The sequence below is a fragment of the Arachis ipaensis genome, chromosome B7 (assembly GCF_059453495.1).
Source record: "Arachis ipaensis isolate K30076 ecotype BB chromosome B7, ASM5945349v1, whole genome shotgun sequence".
Classification (NCBI taxonomy): Eukaryota; Viridiplantae; Streptophyta; class Magnoliopsida; order Fabales; family Fabaceae; genus Arachis; species Arachis ipaensis.
The window spans coordinates 28,310,067-28,329,380 of NC_142442.1; the positions used below are offsets into that span (position 1 = coordinate 28,310,067).

Sequence of the window (19,314 nt, forward strand, 5' to 3'; positions counted from 1 at the left end):
ATGCAAATTAGGATATGTATATATCTTTCAATATGGCATGGCATGACCCATGGTGACGACATAAAAAATGACAAATGAAAAATGATCCCCACACTTGAAAGGAAAACCTTGTTGACACACTGACACACATGTACCAATTATAGGAAGATTCATTCTTCATTCATTAATATCACCCATATTATATATAGTAACAATAGCCCGTGCGCCCATGCCTCATTTCACATACAAATATGTATAGTACTAATTAATTAGTAAATTGATTAAAATTCTTCTAATTTTGCTCCCTACTATATCTCTTGCAATAAAGGTTAAGATTTCGCCGATTGGCATGAATATGTACCGCAATAAAACACCTATCACTATACGTGGCTCATGCAATATATTGTTTGAGAAAATTCCACGAAGCTTCATAGCACTGCACTGCTACGGACATTGGAAACACACCATCTATGTTTATTACAACTATTTTTCCTAATAATAACAAAACATTATTATTATTACTATCACATATTATTATGGTCAATTGGTTAAGAAAAACAAACACTATATTAATTATTCATTTCATAATGCTAACTTTCGCACACATAATATTTAATCTTCACGATATATAATCCCAATAGAGAAAGAGAAACTAACAGCAATAAAGAAACTAAACCTACATATATACGAACCTTATTATATAGTTTTCATTTCATCCGTTCTTCTTCTTATTCTCACTCAAATGCACATTCTAAGTTATTACTCATCACAACAAGGCAATAATAATAATAATACAATGCAACCCTCATCCTCTATGGAAAACAATGATTTGGAGAACAACAATAGCAATAAGGGAGTTTCAAACAACATCAATGGTAGTGGTAGTGGTATTTTTGCAAAGACACCATCAATGGTGGTGAGAAAGAAGTCATCATCAGAAGATTCAATTATTGTCACAAACAATAGCAATGGTCGAATGGAAATGCTTAGGAATTTCGTGACAAATTTGAGAGAGGTCATTCTTGGAACTAAGCTTGCTGTGCTTTTTCCGGCAGTGCCTTTGGCTGTTGCTGCAGATTTGTATAGCTTTGGAAGGGTAAGCACTAGCTAACCATCATTTTTACTACATGGTTCTTATGATTTTCATTTATTTCTTTTTTTCTTTTTTATGTCAAGCCGTTTTATGGTATTGTAATAAATCCAAAATGTCATGTATATCTAATACTTTTTTTTTTTTTTCCTTTTTATTTTGTTACTCCAAGTGTCACTATAAGTTTCCTTCTATTTCGTTTTATTCATAAATTTAGTTATGTATAAGAATTAAAAAACAAAGTTAATATTTAATAATGATACAAAATCATTTATTGGAATGTATTTGTTTATTTGTTAGTATCTGATTAACTAATTTTACTTTATATTATTCCATTAATACTATATGCCTTTTTGTAATTACAATCAATTTATAAGTCTCCTGTTTTAATTTTATAAGGTTAAAATTTTGACTTAAGTTTTTTTCTTTTTTTCAAAAAAACTACTAACTTCTTTCTGTGTCTTTATTAAAAAAAATGTATAAAAAGCCATTTTACACTAATGAAATAGGCAGTTTAGAATAAGTAAAACTAAAAAGTACATATAGTTAATCACATTTATTTTTACTTTTTTCTTTTTTATATATATATAATGTTTAAGTCTGGCATATATCTTACCTGGCCCAAATATGTAAACTAGTATGTTTGTGAGATGATTATCAAGCACTAGTTGTATCATATTATTAAATTTATCCTATTTTATAAAGTGTCTAATTTGATGAAATGACAATATAACATTTCATAACTATTTAACCATATTTTTTTTTACGTTTCTTTCAAATGATCATCCTATAATTATTATGTGCATGTATATATTCCAACGGTATATTAAAATTAAATTTTTTTATAAATATTTTTTATAATATTTAAAAATGTATTATCAATAGAAAAATAAATTACATGGATATTAATAAAATTAATTATTAAATAATAATCTAAATCTATATATATTTTATTTAAGGTAGAAATTTATACGTAAATATTTTTATGTGAAATTATAGATTAATAATTATTAAATAACTTGATATATTTAATTAAATTATTATTTAATTATTTTTATTTATTAACTTCAGAAGAAAATATCTGTATCGGAGTATTTCTCTATATATTTAAATATGATTTATTTTGAAAACGGTTGTCCTGTCCTATGCAGCCGTGGATATTTGCATTAAGCTTAATCGGACTTGCCCCGCTAGCAGAACGTGTCAGCTTCCTCACTGAGTATGTTTGCCATGACAACTCCTATCTAAGCTATATATTTATTTATAGCGATAATAATTTAGTGATTTATGATTCTTGTTATCGTGTTTCTAACTCCTTTTATTTTTCATTATTCTCATCCAACATGAAGGCAAATTGCCTACTACACTGGTCCAACAGGTACAAACACTTTAATAGTATATATGTTACACAAAGATATTGCATATTTTGAGATAGTTAATGGAAATTTGTGTATTATTAGTTGGAGGGCTTCTGAATGCTACATGTGGAAATGCAACGGAGATGATAATTGCATTATTAGCACTGCGCAAGAACAAAGTGGATGTTGTCAAGTTCTCCCTTTTGGGTTCCATTCTCTCGAACCTTCTTTTGGTTCTTGGTAGTTCACTCCTTTGTGGTGGCTTGGCCAACCTTAAGAGGGAGCAAAGATATGACAGGGTACAATAATAATAATATTTAAATTCTATAATTAAACTTAATTAGTTGTTCTATTTACACAAATTATTATTATTATTATTACAGAAACAAGCAGATGTGAACTCACTGCTATTGTTGCTGGGGTTGCTGTGCCATTTGCTGCCATTACTGTTCAGATACGCATTAGCAGGGGGAAGTTATTCAATTGCCACTTCTACCCTTCAGTTATCAAGAGCAAGCAGTGTTGTCATGCTAATTGCATATCTTGCATATATTGTTTTCCAGTTAAAAACTCATCGAGTAATATTTGATGCACAAGAGGTAGTACAATAATTCAAATTCAAGTTAGTTAGCAAAAGGCCAAAATCAGAAACAACCTTAGCTTGGACTATATATACCACTTTATTAATTATTTGGTGTGGGAATTTCACGTCTACAGGAAGAAGATGATGAAGAAAAGGCCGTTTTAGGATTTTGGAGTTCATTTTCATGGTTGGTTATTATGACATTGGTCATATCTGTGCTGTCCGAATATGTTGTGGGAACAATTGAGGTATATATATATATATATATGATTATTGTGGTAGCTATGAATTTTTTTCTTCAGTACCATGCATGATCAATTAATCCCCTTGTTTGTTTTAAATAGGCTGCTTCAGATTCTTGGGGCATTTCGGTTAGCTTCATTAGCCTAATCTTGCTTCCAATTGTTGGGAACGCTGCTGAACATGCTGGTGCAATCATATTTGCTTTTAAGAACAAGTTGGTATGGTTTAATTTTTGTCAGTTATATACACAAACTATATAGTTTAATAGAAATTTCACTCCGTATCATGCTTGACTTAGATGTATTAACTGATATTTTGAAATAAATTAGTGGGGGCTCATGGTTCAATTAATTATCATGTATGCAGGACATATCTTTGGGCGTTGCTATGGGATCGGCAACTCAAATTTCCATGTTTGTGGTAAGAATGAATTAATAGTAAGAGTTTGTTGTTATTGTTATTCTTTTAATAGAAATATTAACGTGACTTATTTTCTTTAACTATTGGAGTATGAAATCCCGTTATGTAATGTGTAAAACAAATAGTGTGAATATAACTTAGTGTAAAACAGAAAAAGCGTGATGGATCATTATTGAAGTATAGAAAATGTTGAAAAAATTGATCATGAATAGTCGATTTTCATCAGGTTCCATTAAGTGTGATTGTTGCATGGATAATGGGCATTCGAATGGATCTGGACTTCAATCTTCTTGACACAGGGTGTCTTGCTTTGGCAATTCTTGTTACGGCATTTACTTTACAGGTAAAGCTATAAATGCTCTACGCCTTCTATATATTAAAATTAAGAAATTACTACGGTAATTTTTGAAAATTTGAGGGTAAATTATCCCAATTATATATTATATTATTGTATGATGAGTCTATTATGTGTCTTTTTAACATATGAAATAATGAATTCTTTAATTAGTATAATTTTTAGTTAAAGTTTGTACAAAATAAGCTTGTGGAACATTCATAAAATACACTTTTAAGATTCCGGATTTTTTTGAAACTATGCGATAAGTTAACTATTAGAGATTTAGAGTATGATATTCCAAGTTCAAATAAAATGCGTAAAGAAATTTATTTTTACATGTTAAATATGTGTATAATTAGACCTACCATATAATAATACAACACAAGATAATTTCCTCCAATTTCCTGAGGGTACAAGAACCATTGCCGTAATACTATATGGCCAATTTCTGTTTTCTTTTACCTTACAGAAGATTTTTGTTGTATCTCTTGCAGGATGGAACTTCACATTACTTGAAGGGAGTTGTTCTTACCCTATGTTACATTGTAATTGCTGCGTGCTTTTTTGTTCTCAAAACTCCATTTACCGGTAAGTTATAATCCTAACGTATTGCATCTCATATTGCAACTTAAATTTCAGTATGTGCATCTCAATTTAGTTTCTGATTTCTATGTTGAAGGACAATAAATTAGATATGCTGCTGAATATAGAAAATTTGATGTTGGGGAAAATTCCCTAGGAGATCTCCGTTTATTGAATAGAATATCTAATTATGTACTTATCCAATTAGCATGTAAACTATGAAGTGGTTCTTGAATTGACATGGTTTCTCTTATGATGCAGACGACCCTGACATCGAAACTAAAACATCCTATCATGCTGTGGCCTAAATAAAATGGTTTTGTTCCCAGAAGCTAAGCTATGTCACCCTCTTTGCTTGTAACTGAAGCTCCTCACCTGGATTGGAGAATGACACCTTTTCTATGCTTGGTGGAACATAACATATGTGCCTTAGTAGCCGAGGGTTTGAGACTAAACATATTTCAATGCTTTGTATAACTTTTTCTTTGCAATAAGGTTAAATTTACTCTTAGAAAAAGAAATAATAAGGTTAAAGATTTTGGGTCTTCGCATATCCAAACCCCCCTCCTCCCCCCCTTTTTTTTATTTTTTTGTTTCTCCTATTATTCCCTCTGTTTTAATTCCCTAACTACCTTTTCCTTATTTTTAATGGATATTACTTTTTCATGTATTTAATTTATGTGCTTCGCTTTCATGTACTTATATATATATATACTTTACCAAGGAATAAGAATTCCTTTTGAATAGTGAAATTCAAAGTAGTAGTTCAGTGAATAAGGAATGTTGTGTTAATCAATATCAAAATGGTTAAATATTATGTTGGTAAATCTGCAACACTTCTAAGATTATTGGTGTGTACAAATAAATCCTGATGGGTTTATATATTCTAATATTAGCATATCAAGAATGGTGATCGAGGGAGACAGGGTGGAAGCAGTTTCAGGGAGGTTTGTGGAAGCTGCAAGAAATTAAGGTAAAATCATTCACTATATGTATGCTGAATGATTGATTACGGAGTGAATCAGCCTGTCTGAACTATATTTGTATATAATTAGTAACTACCAATCTACTGAAAACTTATTCTAATTGACTGGACACCTGGTAACAGACTGAAAAACAGAAGAACTAACAACTGATCATAGCTAATCATATCAGAAAATCTCTTCATGTAAGTGAACTGTTGGGTATTACAGAATGAACATCCTAACTTTCCTGTTTGTTTATACTTTATACTTTTACAACATTTTAAACTCACTCGATGAGGAAGCTTGTTGACTGAATTTTCTAGGAGCTATTGAACTAAAGACTAACTGTAAATGACTCAAAAGTAAATGTAAATAAAACTACATCTATAAAACTCACTTTATTTAAGGTTATAGTAAATGTACATACCTAAGCCTATACCCTAACCCTCAATTTTGTTTTTTCATAGTTCTAAAACCTATCTAAAACGCTCATCTCCTTTGAAAATTCAAAACTTTGACTGATATGGCAAAAGAGCCGAAGAAGATTAAAATGAATCCAATAAGAACTATCACTGAAAGTCCCACAGATGAAATACCGTTGATTTTATCATCATATCCAAGACTCGCTGATAAGTATCCTTTCACAGTGCCGTTGAATCCGGGTCCCGAAATTGTGGTTCCGACGTCGCCAAGCTGAGATGTGACTATGCCACGTAATGTCCACGAAACCGGGCAGATATAATAGAACCAAATCCACCATCCTGGAATCCTCTGAAACAATAACAAGGGGTCAATAACATCAGAATCCATAAAAGAGAAATGAAAAGTTTCATGGTTTGAACCAGCAGTAAAATTATTTTGCAAGCAAAGGATTACTCACCGATTTTGGCACAAGAAAACCAGAAAGAAGATTCCACAGAGAATAAAATGCTGAGGAAAGAACAGCTGCCAAGTGTTGAGAAGGAGTAAATCCAACGGCCATCATGCCGTAAAAGGTGAAGTAGGTGAAGGTTAAGAACATGAACAAGAGATAGAGAAAAAATTTCGCTGCAATGAAGAAAATATATTCATTGATCAGATGCATATTTTTTTCTCAATGAAGAAAGTATATTCATTTTTGCTTTGCTTCTTTTTTCAGTTACTACGAAATTTCAACACACTTTTTTTTTCCTGTGGAGAGGAGAAGTAGGCCAGATTCATTGTATAGATTGTAAAGGGAGAAATATCTACATACGGTAAGTTGAAATATTACCAGCTGTCCTTTCAAATTCGACCATCAAATATGTGATTATACCAAATAGAATAGTCTGAACAGCAATGTATGGTATCTCTATCAGCCCCTGTCAATGAGATTTAAGTAAAATTTAAAAAACGTTAACATTGGAAATAGTTTCCCGTATTGCAATATATATACCTGAGCGGCAGCGTATGCGATTGGAGAGTACATCCCAGCTGCTTTCTCCCTGTAAAACACTGTTCTTTCTATAGAAACAATGGGCTGCACAGAAGAAGCATTGTTTACCCCGAGAAACAAGCATGCAGAATACAGAGCTCCCATAACCACCATAAGATCCTGAGGAGTTGACCTACAGAATGATTATGATAAGTGTTTGATTATTTGGGTTAGAGGGAATGACCCCGAGAAATTAAATTTTATCAACTCTCATAAGGAGTCATCCTTTGACTAATGGAGAATAATTCTAACTTTTTGTCCCTTTGATTTAGTGTTCGAATTATTGAAAGCATTCTCTTTACAACAAATGAGAACATAGAGGGCAGTTACCTTTTTAAGCCAACTTTCCAAAATACAGTCCCAAATATCAGAGCACTGATTGCGGTGAAGAATAGCCTCATGGCATTATATGGTGGGCTTCTCCAGTACACAAGGTTTTGTTTCCATATGCAATAATAAAATTGGGAGAACAAGTTTTGTGAATATGTGGTGTCAAACTTCAGTGGTTTTGAGCCAGCAGGAGGGTCTCCATTTTGAAGAATCGAAGCTTCCACCTCCCTGGTAAAAATTTAAAAGAAATAAATATTGACAACAACAAAATTGACTAAACAGATTAATCATTCATTTCCAAAATCAATTTTCCTCTCCTAAAGGATAGTGTTTTTCTCCCTAAATATCACCCATCACCAGTCTGTTCTCAAATTGTAATGAAAAGATTATGCAATATCAAAGAAACTATATATTAGAAAAAAACAAGCACCTAAATTGGTCAGAACTTGTATATATGTCTGCAAAATCTGCACCAATTCTTTCTTCGACAGCCGAAGTAGTAACCTCAAGCACCCAAGTAGCTGGATTGTAGCCATCTGGAATGGGGGGAATTCCACTGATTCCCTGCAAAAATCACGGAGGAAAATAATCACAAACCAAAGATATAAACAACACAGCAGAGAAACTTGCATCCTGACTCGTTTCAGAAAAGAGGCTAAAGTGTCATTTCACCTGAAAGTAGTCTATCATTATCTGTGAGCGCACACCAAGCTTTCCCCCATATATTACTCTTCCCCCACGTTTCATAAGAAGTAACTGGGAATCAAGAAAACCAAGTATTAGGCTCATAATAGAAGCTAGTGCATCGCTAATTATTGGAACATTTAACTGACGAAAAAAGCTATAATTGAACTAACTTCATCAAATGCTTCAAATATATCAATACTTGGTTGATGTATGGTGCAAACCACAGTTCTTCCAGTATCAACCGTATTACGAACAGTTCGCATGACAATTGCTGCTGCACGTGCATCTAGTCCAGACGTAGGTTCATCCATAAAAATAATGGAAGGGTTTGCTACAAGCTCTACTGCAATTGTCAATCGCTTTCTCTGCTCTGTTGATAATCCAGAACTGCCAGGCATACCAACCAATGCATGTCTCAAAGTGTCAAGCTCAACAAGTTGCATTACTTGTTCAACAAATTCCTGTAATACCTCAGTGAATCAAAATTTGGAAACAATTCAAACCAATACGGTACATAATGTGTCGTTAAACAACTTACATGTCTTTGACTGATGCTGACTTCCTTTGGCAGGCGTAAAGATGAAGAAAACCATAGGGATTCCTCAATTGTAACTTGAGGAGAATGTATATCATTTTGTTCAACATATCCTGCTATTCTAGCAAATGTCCGTTGCACTTTTGGGTAACCAGATATTTTAATGTCTCCTTCTATCTGCCCTCCAGTTTTCCTGCCGGCAAGTACATCCATTAAAGTGGTCTTTCCAGCCCCACTAGACCCCACAAGTGCTGTAAGGACACCAGGTGAAAAAACTCCGCTCACATTTGACAATAGCTGCAACCGAGTTTCTGGTATGCCTTGCTTTCTAAACACCTATTTGAGAAAAGGGAAAAAAAAAATCCAAACCAGTTAATGGAATAGACTTTTTTCAGTGGAATGTATAAATTAACAAACTAGTTTAGACCTAAAGTACAAATTAACCACCTTCGGCATTTCAACAAAATAATTAACATTGTGGAATGTCATTGTCAGTGGTTGAAATGGAAGAATCATTCCTTTCTTATTACTTTCTTCTCTAATAGTCAATTCATGGACCTGATTCATAGCTGCAAAACCAAGTTATGGATTGTTAGACAATTTTGGTCAATACATGATTAACCCTGCACATTATATTTGGCTCATTACCATCTCTAGAAGAGTTATTTTCTGAATCATCGTCAGAAAGAATAACTGTCCGTGCTTTCTGAAGTGCTGTATTAAAAATAATAAAGACAAAAGGATTAGAGAGAAAGGAAAATGGGGATTATGAGAAGATGGCACAAAGAAAACATTGATGAACAGAAAATAGAATTTTAAAAAGTGGGTCGAAGGAATGACAGTGATAATTATATAGTAACAGAGAATGCATGCTATAAAATGGGAAGAGGAAAAGAGTGTGCGTATGTGTGTACAAAGAGAAAATATATTCAAAACTTACGATTTAGATAGGCCAAGGCCACAGTAACCATATTGTTGAAAAAGATTGCATAGAGTGCCAAAACGCCAACACCAATCCAATACCAGTAACCATCACTTGGTAAGCTGTGTAAACGGAGGATATTGTCACCAACTGTGTTGTGATTAATTGCAGATTTCTGCAAAAATTTACATAATAATTTATAAATATTCTTTAAGCCAATTCCAAATAAGGAGTACTTATATAACGATGAAATCAAAGGCTACTCATTGGTCAGATTGCCTACATTAACATCATCATCATTTAGTAAATTTACCAATTTTAGATACAAAAATCATTGTTGCACCTACACCATCAGCTGAAGATTTTCATACGAATTGATTCTTTGGAATGAAAACCTTCCTAATCAAGAGTCAAGAGTTTATACCAAACAACTAATGATTCGCTTCTGCCATGGTTACAGACTAAAATCAAGTGAGAAGGAGCTGAATGCTGAATATAAAGATCAGTTGTTACAGAAAGAGGAAGAGTTGCATTGCAAAACAAAATACCTCCATCCATCTTGAAGCAGTAAACTCATTAACAGAAATTGCGCGTTGTCCATATGTAAGGGGGGACAACCAGTAACCCCAAATCCACCATGGCTTAATCACACCTGAAGGAATAGCACAACAATCACTAACAGCAATATTTTCAATTTTCTTTGCTAACATTGTGTTGCCACCTACCTTTCGGGATAATAAACCCTCCAAGCAAGAATATAACTAACAGTGCAGCTGATCCAAATGTATTCGCAAGAACCATGTCCCGTGCAATAGAAGCCATCATCCGGAATAGACCTAGTGCCATTTGATGCACTGTAAACAGTAAAATCATATAGCGAAAAAACCTGAAACATTTAACAGAATTCAATGATTACAAGGGTAAGAACCTGCAACTGAAAGATGTAATGAAATTAAGGTACCTTCCCGCAGAAGGGGCAAATCCAACAGTGTAGTATACAACAGCAGACCATATTAAAGCCTCAATAACAGAGTAGGGTACACGGAGAATCCAACTAGAAAGAGACCATGCCCATGCAGGATAGAATAAATTGTCTCTTTGCTTATAAAATACTGGAAGCCGAGTTATCATGAGAGGTAGCTCAGAGAAACCATTAAACATCATGTGAATGAGCCCAAAAAATAGAGCAGAAAGATAAAGGTTTCCGTTAACCTCATCTGTGGGATGTAATCTTGTTCGCAGGAATATTGTGCATGTGACAAATCCAACAAAAGCAACCTTCAAGCGGAAGAGAAACATAAAATAAAACACAGAATTACTGAGAAAATAGACAGGAACAGAAGAAATAAGAACAACAAACATTTAACAAATTACAGAAATCAGAATCCGTAACATCTAAGTTATTACCATTTCAGAGACTCTATCATTTTAAGATTATTAGGTTTTATCCTCAGAGTTCGTCAAGGACAGCTAAGCAGGAAATCTATGTAGTCACCAGCCAAAGTCAATAACAGTCATAGATGTGAAGAAGTGCTCATTTAGTACACTGGCTTCCATTGAGTCTTTATGGGTTTTTCAATGAAAAGTGGAAATATGCACTCTAGAAAGAGATATAGATCAGATCAAGAGATTGTTGAAGGGAAACCTACATGATATGATACCGATACGATTGAATCATGGTAGAATTTTAAGAACAAGAAACCATACGTAAGTTTATATTTCTTTGAACTATTTTCCTTATTTAATAACAGTACTATCCGATAGAAAATCATGTGATGCTTTGGGTTTGGTTTCTTGAACTCTGTGCTGCTACTACAACCATATCATGTAACTTTGAATTGATAAAGAGATTCTATGTTCTGAAAAGAAAAAAGAAGTTCAAACAATCATCTTAAAATACCATATCAAATCAAGATTACCTGGAACGTCCTAAAGATATAAAGAAAACTGTGCCTTTTGATCAAAATAATTTCTCGTGAAAAGCAAGCTTTAAAGAGCTCCCACTTCGACACAGCAAACTGAGATTTAGCCAAAGCTGAAGGATGACATTTTGATTTATCAAACGGATGAGCCTGCATGGATTCCATATAGCTTCCAAATTTGGAATTCCTGAAGGCTTCTGCAATCTCACGAACTGAGACATATTGGTATGGCTTCGAAGGATCAGCCCAATATTGTTCCTGATCCTTTTTAGAGGTCACCTGACAAAAGAAAGATGTTATTAATAAGCAAAAATTTAAGGATGCTATGGCTTCGAAGGATCATAAAAAGTTTTGTTTTAAAATATACTACCTCCTGAAGAAAGTCTGCAACCCCCTTACGTGGTGGAAGTTGAAAACCTATTGACTCAAAAAACTCAAGTACGTCTTCTCTTGGGCCTTGATATACCACGTAACCTTCTGATAGGAGTACCAGATCATCAAACAGGTCAAATGTCTCAGGAGCTGGCTGAAGGAGGGCCATGAGCACGGTAGCCTCCATTTGATGGACAAAATTCCTTATGCATTTTACTATCTGGTATGTGGTAGAGCTATCAAGTCCAGTTGATATTTCATCCATAAATAGTGTTTTTCTTGGACCAACAACCATCTCTCCTAAACGATGCAATGCAACAACTCATTGATTGCGGCTTAAATTGCAGTAATAGTTGAGATACAGTCAAAATATTTCATTCAATTCATCATTAATGGATCATCTAGAAACTCCTAGCCAATCCAGGAACAAATACACCAACTACAAGCACTATTACCAACAAGTATCAGTATGAGATATAACCCAACTTTGCACAATTAAGAATATCTGTATGTATAGCTATCGTTCTACCTGATGTAACTGACTTCCCCTTTTAATTATCTCAATACCTTACACATTATAACCAAATACGGCAACCAAATGCAGTTACTTCCACAAAAAGGGTAAAGACAAACCTGTTGTAACTCTTTTTCTTTGTCCACCTGAGACCCCCCTAATCATTTCGTTACCAACTATGGTCTCTGAACAAATATCAAGACCAAGCACTTTCAAAATGTAATCAGTTATTACACTGTGCTTTTTACCACCAATAGATGATGCCTGTGGAATAAATCGAATTTCACATTCAACATTAGAGAATAGCCTTGAGGCACGTATTATTTTCACACACATTAAAGATGATAACCTTCATAAATGCGTCGATTTCTGGACTAGGTCGTATGTTCCTGTCCTTCTCTAAGCGGCCCAGGTCCTTGGTATAAACTGTAAGAAAAAGATGAAAGAGTTGTCACCACGTATTTAACCTAAGAAATTTTTCTGTCAATAATTTAAATATTTAATTTTACCTGCAAAACCTTCTTTTGCGCCTTGACATCTAGCAGCAAAGTCAAGAGTTTCTCGCACGGTCAGTTCTGCAATATTATTATCTGTTTGGCTAATGTAAGCAGATGTCCGTTTAACATAAAAGTCATTTATATCATAGCCGTTGTATGTTATGCTGCCAGTTTTCTGTAGGACATATAACAAAAAGATAAATCAAAATAGGAGCGCTTTATAAACAAGGGACCGTTAATGAACAATCAAATTGAAACAAGAAACCCAGGTAACATTCCAATTCCCGGAAGCCATTGCTTTTTTCCTTTTACATAATAAGTCTTACAGGTATTGTGGTAATAAGACAGAGATTAGATTATTGACATTGAAAATTAATTTAGAATATCTTTCCTTCCATCTTGAAACTGTTATCCTTTTTGAGCATATACTTCTATGGTTTTTGCTAAGAAATCAATTATTTTAAGTTTTTAACCAATAACTAACAAAATAGCAGATGATGAACAAGATTCAGAGTTTGAGTTGTAATTGTTGGTTGATTTCCATTTTCCCCCCTAATTTTTATATGAATTTGAAGAATCCTTAAGAGTTCAAAATTGTCACTTAAAGCAAAATACAATCTAATTTAAGAGTGTACAAGGAGTTTGAGAACAGTCAGCTACAGTTATTCAGCATAGTACAATACTTCAATAATTAGTCATTAAATATTGTTAAATTAAACTTTACAATATCATTATTGACCACTTATTTCAAAACAGAAAAATGTTATTTATTCTGTGGTGTAAATTTTTTTTTTATCCGCAATATCTACTATTTATTATTTATTCCTTTTTCTTTTATCAAAATAAATTATTAAAACCTTTTTATGGAGTATAAAAAATTTAGTTCATGGAATATTAAAAAAAATATCTCTACGAGTATATACTAAAAAATAGGCAAATAATTAGAAGCCACTATTTTGCTCAATTAACCAATCATACTTGAAATGATTTTCAGTGTAGCACGCAGAATTTTATCAGTCGACATGCTTAGATTTTGCTTTCTTCACTCTTAATTGTGTTAGTAATATTTTGGAAAAGAGAGGTAAGTATCTTCTATACTGCTTTTGTTAGTGATATTTGCACCTTTAGGTTCTTATCAAGCTTGCCCGCTAGAGCCGAAAGTAAAGTGGACTTTCCCGATCCCGGAGGTCCAAGTAGCAAAGTCATCCTACGCAACGAAAGTGGGATACATATTATTAGAACAAAGCACACACATGAAAATACTGAACCCATAGCTACCAAAAAAAAGGAACCCTTGACTCGTGATAACAACGTCATCACGTTCTGTTCCAAATGCCAACTACTAACTATATAGCGCTATTGATATAGGCTTCAGCTTAAGGTTTGAGTTTGGTAACCTAATTAAGGAAGATTGTTAAGAAATTTATTTTTATAAAAAATTATAATAAGGTAAGTATTATTTGAACCTCGATTCAGATTTTTCTGTTTAATCTAAATTAAAAAATATAAATACTTTCTAAATTATTAGCATCTAGCAGTTTTTTATTGACGAAAATCTTCTCATTTTTTTTTATAGAATTATGATCTAAGTGAATGAGATTGTGTGAATCTTATTCTTGTTGCTTTAAAAAAATAGATATAAAGTAGCAAAATGCATAATACATGTTTTAATGGGATTCAAAATTAACCATATTATAGCTTGTCCTATAAAATATTAATTATTTTGTCTGTTAAAACATGTATTTACTATCCATTTCTCAACACTCCATTTCAAAACACGCAAACTAGAAATGGAAAGATTATTGATTGCTAATAAGTTACCTTATTAACTTATTGGCCTGTTAATATCTACCACTTGATCAACATTTTCAACAGGATTATTACCTTAAGTGTCAAGTATTAAGTTTATTACATGCTCTAGAACAATTGCTTTTACGGTAATTCTAAGTAAATAAGAACTTTCAATTAAACATAATTTCAGTACTGTTGGACAAATTCTTGGAGATTCTAGTTATAGAAATGGTAAATGGTAAATGTTATATGAACTATTTTTATATAATCTTTTGAATATATCTTAATTATTTTAGCATTTAAAGTGAAATGTACCTAAATAAAAGTGAAGAATTTGTTTTTTAATATAAAAAAGAAAAATATAATTTTAAAATGTACTAAAAAAAACTCATAAATATCATTTTTCAAACCTGTAATGCTATTTAAGACTCAGTGCATCAGCATTACGGCCAGTATTTTCTTACTTTTGTTGCCATAACGATTTCGATGCAATGGCATGGGTGTGCTTGAAACGGCCAAAAAACATAAATGATTTTATTTGAATTTAAACTGAATTAGATTGAATTTTAACTATTATATAGAAGAAATAAATGGTTATAGCCTTATAGGTACTTATTTCAAAGTACACAGTATAGTTAACATATTTTAAAAATGATAATTTTAGAAAGAGAAAAAAAAATCAAAATATATTTTATTTAATATTTATTAATTATTGTAATAAATATTAAATAAGGTAAATTCTAATTATTTTTGGCTAAATTTTTTTAGTTATCAAATATTTTTATTTTAAAAAACAAGTAATTTTTTTAAAGCAATTACTCAAATAAAAATACTAAAATATCTTTTTATAAAGATACTTTGTATAAAAGTATGATTTATTTATTTGACCGTAGTTTAAATAAAAATAATATTTTTATAATATATTAAAATTTAATTCTATAATTTATTATCCAAAAATAAAAAAAATCACATAAAAATAATTATAAAATCTTCTTTTAGAAATATCCTTTTTTTGAACAATGTTAGGGGAGTAATTTTGGTGTTTTGTAATCATCGCCATCAATAGTGTTTTTAATGGTGTGAGATTACATCTAACGGTAGGAGATCAATCACTTTTGTTTTGATAGTTAAGTGCTCGCCAAAAAATACAAAAATTGCGGGACCCTAGACCTTTCCTTTTTTTTAATATAATTTTCCTTTTAAACTTTAATAACACAAATCAACTAATTTTATCAAGGTTGACAAAATTTCAGTTCCATTATTTCTTGTCAATTTCATCCATGATGATTTTGAAATGAGAAAATTTCTACTTTTATCACACATTCGTAACACACAGATAACTATTCTTCGCTTCTTGGTTAGAGAAGCATTTGAGGATTTGAATTTGCGGTGAATTAGTTTCGTCTAGTTGGCTTAAACTAGTATCTACGAAAGACTATTTACCTTCCAGGTTTGATAACACCACTGACATTGTTCAATATAGTAAGTGAATGCCGTCTAGGTCGAAATATCCTCAAACTCGTTAGTATATTCTGCGCGCAACCACACGAAACAATTTAATTTAATTTCAAAATTAGAATGATGCACATAATAATCAGACAAAGAAATACAGAAAGAATAAATCAAGGAAATAAGGAATTATGAAATTAAACCTCAATGACGTCACGAGTGAAATTGATCAGAGTTGGGAGAGATCTAGAACCGATTTGAACATCAGCATGCACATTTAAATCCTTGTACCTCACTTCAATCTTCGGCACCTCCAATCCAACCCTATCATTATTCAACAAAATAGAAGAAAAAATCACGGATCCATAATACGGTTCTGATTATTAGAGATAAAGAAAAAAGGGAAGGAGAAAGGAAAAAAGAAAAAGAAAGAAGATCGTTTAACCTATCGAGGCGTTCTTTGATGGCGAAGAGGAGGTGGTAATTATCTTGTTCATTGGTAGCAAGGGCTTTCTTGACGACGAGCTCACGGTGCTGGCGACTGAGCTTCCTGACGTCGATCAGTTCTTCTTTTTCACCTCCGCCGGGTTTCGACTTCTCCTCCGAGCCGAAGGGAGATCTCCGGCGAGACGATGAGGCTCGGAGGACGGCGTAGTTGCTACGCTTCTGAGACGGCAATCTGGAGAGAGCCGCCCACCGGAGCTCCTCCTCGTCCTCCTCCACCGTCTCAGCGTTCGACGCCCTCGCAAAGCTCTCATTCCCGATCGATACTATCTCGAAGTACTCGCTCCCATCGGAGGTCGCCATTTCCTCTCGGCCTTTCTTTCTCTCTAAACCGTTGTTATCTCTCTCTCACACACTCTCTTTAAACCGTTATTCTCTCTCTAAACAGTTATCTCTCTCTCTCTCTCTCAATCGCTGCCGATGTAAATGTAGCGTTTCTCTTTCGCTTTCTCCCTCTCTCTCTCTCATCTAGAGAAGAGTATTAGTTACAGTTTTCGGTTTAGATCGGAGAAGAACGAAAGAAGTCGCATGAAAAAAGAGTAACGAGTGCGTGTGTGAGAAAATTGTGATGCGTTGCTTTGTGTTATGTGTTACATTATATAACAAGATACTACCGCGAATTTTGAAGGTGGATGAAATTACGGAAATGCCTTGAACTACAAGGCTGGGTCGACCAGTTAGGGAAAACTGGAGAGTTGCGAAAATGCAATTAGCTACTGTAGCTTAGCTGGCTTTTTTCAACTCTGGAGTGTGTTTTATAGTTTCATGCAATTCACGATTTGTAATGCCATGTGTTTTTATGTATAATTGAGCTTTGTCCTATTCTTCAGTGACTCATGCCCACACGTGTTTTTTGGTGGGAAAATTAAAAAAAAAATTAAAAGATAAAGTATGAATGAAGTTCAAAGGCGATGTTCTAGAGACTTATTAGAGAGTAGAGACAATCCAAATCAAAGATGTTTATTCATTTATTAGAGAGTTGTATTTTTCCTTTTTTTTATTTAACATTCTTTCTACTTATTTGAGAGATTCTCTCTATCAAAAACAGAATTGAGTGGAAATTAAAAAACGCCATGACGTAATGAGAAGCATATGTAGGGAAGGTTATTTTTTTCCCTTCGCATGCAAGTATATTTGTTTTCAGTTTCACGCTTGTAAATTTAATTCCATTTTGATGGAGTCTAGTTCATTATGGACTTGTGGACTTGTGGTTATTTAGTACCCACTTCAGTCGAGCTGTAGAGAGGAACTAAAGCTTCATTCATATCGTTTTAATTCTTTCCATTTCAAGTTAATTATATATTTGTCCATAACTATACAATTGATATTTAATCACATTTCTAATTAAGTCCCTATTGAACCTCAATATTCTTTATTTTCTTTTTTTTTTTTAATTTCTTTTTCCTATTCTATTTTTCTCTCTCACGTTTTTTCACCCTCATTCTCCTCCACTTTTTTTTTCTTTTTCTTTTTCCTCTTCCCCGTCTGTACCCTTCAACTTGAGCTGTAGATCACACCATAAATAAGGAAATAGTTGTAAAACTAATAAATGAATTTTAAAATAATGGTGCTCGATTACTTGAAGCATTTTCTTTCCTTGCAACTACATGATAATAGTGTATTGTTTAATTATACGGCTGTACTCCACAAATTATTTTGCTGTGTAGATGGATGAAGAAATAATTGTGTTAATAATTTGAAGTTATTTTTGTGTTGTTTATATATATTTTGTAAGTTGTTTTTCGTGTTTCTTTATAAAATTGATGTGTTATTCATAATAATTTTCATGTTATTTTGACAGATTTTTTGTGTTATTTTCATAGAATGAACAAACCCTTATTTTTGAATTACTTAGTTGACAATTACTTGTAACCGAATTTTTCTCACCTCATCAAACATACTTCCTCGTTTTAAAATATTTATCACTTCAAAATTTTAATTCATTGAAAATGTAGTGTATCTAAATGTATATTGAACTTTTACTGTACTAATATTATAAATTAATAAATATTTTGAAACAATAAGAGTAATTGAATACTAATATTTATGATTTTATTTAATAGTATTTTGAATTTAATTATTATGAATTTTTACTTATTACTTGAAATTAATAATGCCTATAAAGCACGATAAATAGTGAAAAATCCCATATCTGATGAATTAATAAATTAAAGGAAAAAGGTGGCAAAAGCTATATGTAGAGACTTATAGTTTCTCTACTTAAACATGTGTCTGACTTTAGTTTTCTACTTTTCTTACTCTCTCTATACTCTTTTATTAGAAAGGTACGAATATTATATTGACTGGATGGTTATTTTATAGGATAAGGAGTGAATAACCGAATATGATGGGACAAGGGGTTCTTTTAGAGAGACTTGTATATTGTACAAATTAGTTTTCACATAATAAGTGTTATTATTTTGGTCATTTTACGATAACAGCCATCACTCTTTTTTTCCAATTTAAAAACTTTTCCATATAAAAATTATGTATAAATTGGAATTTTTAAATAATATATATATATATATACTCTAGGATGAATTTTAATATTTATACTTACGGTGCTTATTATATGCCCGTTGTTAAAATTAAAGTTGCAATTTTTACTATTTTGGTACCACTTTTTTAATAATATTTTTTTGAGTTAATATTTAATTTGGTCTCTCGCGCAAATTTTAATTTAGTTTTTAAAGTTTCAATTAGTGTATGACCCGTGCTCAGCACGGAAAAATTTATAAAAATAAAAAAAATTATATGCTTTGATATTTAAAACAAAAGTAC

At 32.4% G+C, this 19,314-nt stretch overlaps 2 protein-coding genes across 2 annotated transcripts; one reads left to right on the forward strand and one right to left on the reverse strand.

The window, feature by feature from the left end:
* The first annotated feature begins 482 nt into the window (after positions 1 to 482).
* On the forward strand, positions 483 to 5,344 carry LOC107609576 (vacuolar cation/proton exchanger 3). The gene is made up of 11 exons (XM_016311577.3): positions 483 to 1,075; positions 2,221 to 2,288; positions 2,419 to 2,447; positions 2,530 to 2,726; positions 2,811 to 3,026; positions 3,145 to 3,258; positions 3,355 to 3,471; positions 3,620 to 3,673; positions 3,900 to 4,016; positions 4,505 to 4,598; positions 4,854 to 5,344. Exons 1-11 carry the CDS (start codon positions 722 to 724, stop codon positions 4,898 to 4,900), a joined length of 1,407 nt encoding a protein of 468 aa, XP_016167063.1. The 5' UTR covers positions 483 to 721; the 3' UTR covers positions 4,901 to 5,344.
* A 366-nt stretch (positions 5,345 to 5,710) lies between these two features.
* On the reverse strand, positions 5,711 to 17,072 carry ABCG31 (pleiotropic drug resistance 3). The gene is made up of 24 exons (XM_016311755.3): positions 16,475 to 17,072; positions 16,233 to 16,353; positions 16,024 to 16,112; positions 13,912 to 13,996; positions 12,802 to 12,964; positions 12,642 to 12,718; positions 12,412 to 12,556; positions 11,777 to 12,078; positions 11,404 to 11,685; positions 10,446 to 10,762; positions 10,210 to 10,370; positions 10,033 to 10,136; positions 9,503 to 9,659; positions 9,211 to 9,276; positions 9,010 to 9,131; positions 8,566 to 8,898; positions 8,198 to 8,488; positions 8,013 to 8,096; positions 7,771 to 7,904; positions 7,341 to 7,568; positions 6,972 to 7,143; positions 6,810 to 6,897; positions 6,438 to 6,604; positions 5,711 to 6,328 (listed from the first exon to the last, which is right to left on the reverse strand). Exons 1-24 carry the CDS (start codon positions 16,834 to 16,836, stop codon positions 6,047 to 6,049), a joined length of 4,332 nt encoding a protein of 1,443 aa, XP_016167241.1. The 5' UTR covers positions 16,837 to 17,072; the 3' UTR covers positions 5,711 to 6,046.
* Between the last annotated feature and the right edge of the window lie 2,242 nt (positions 17,073 to 19,314).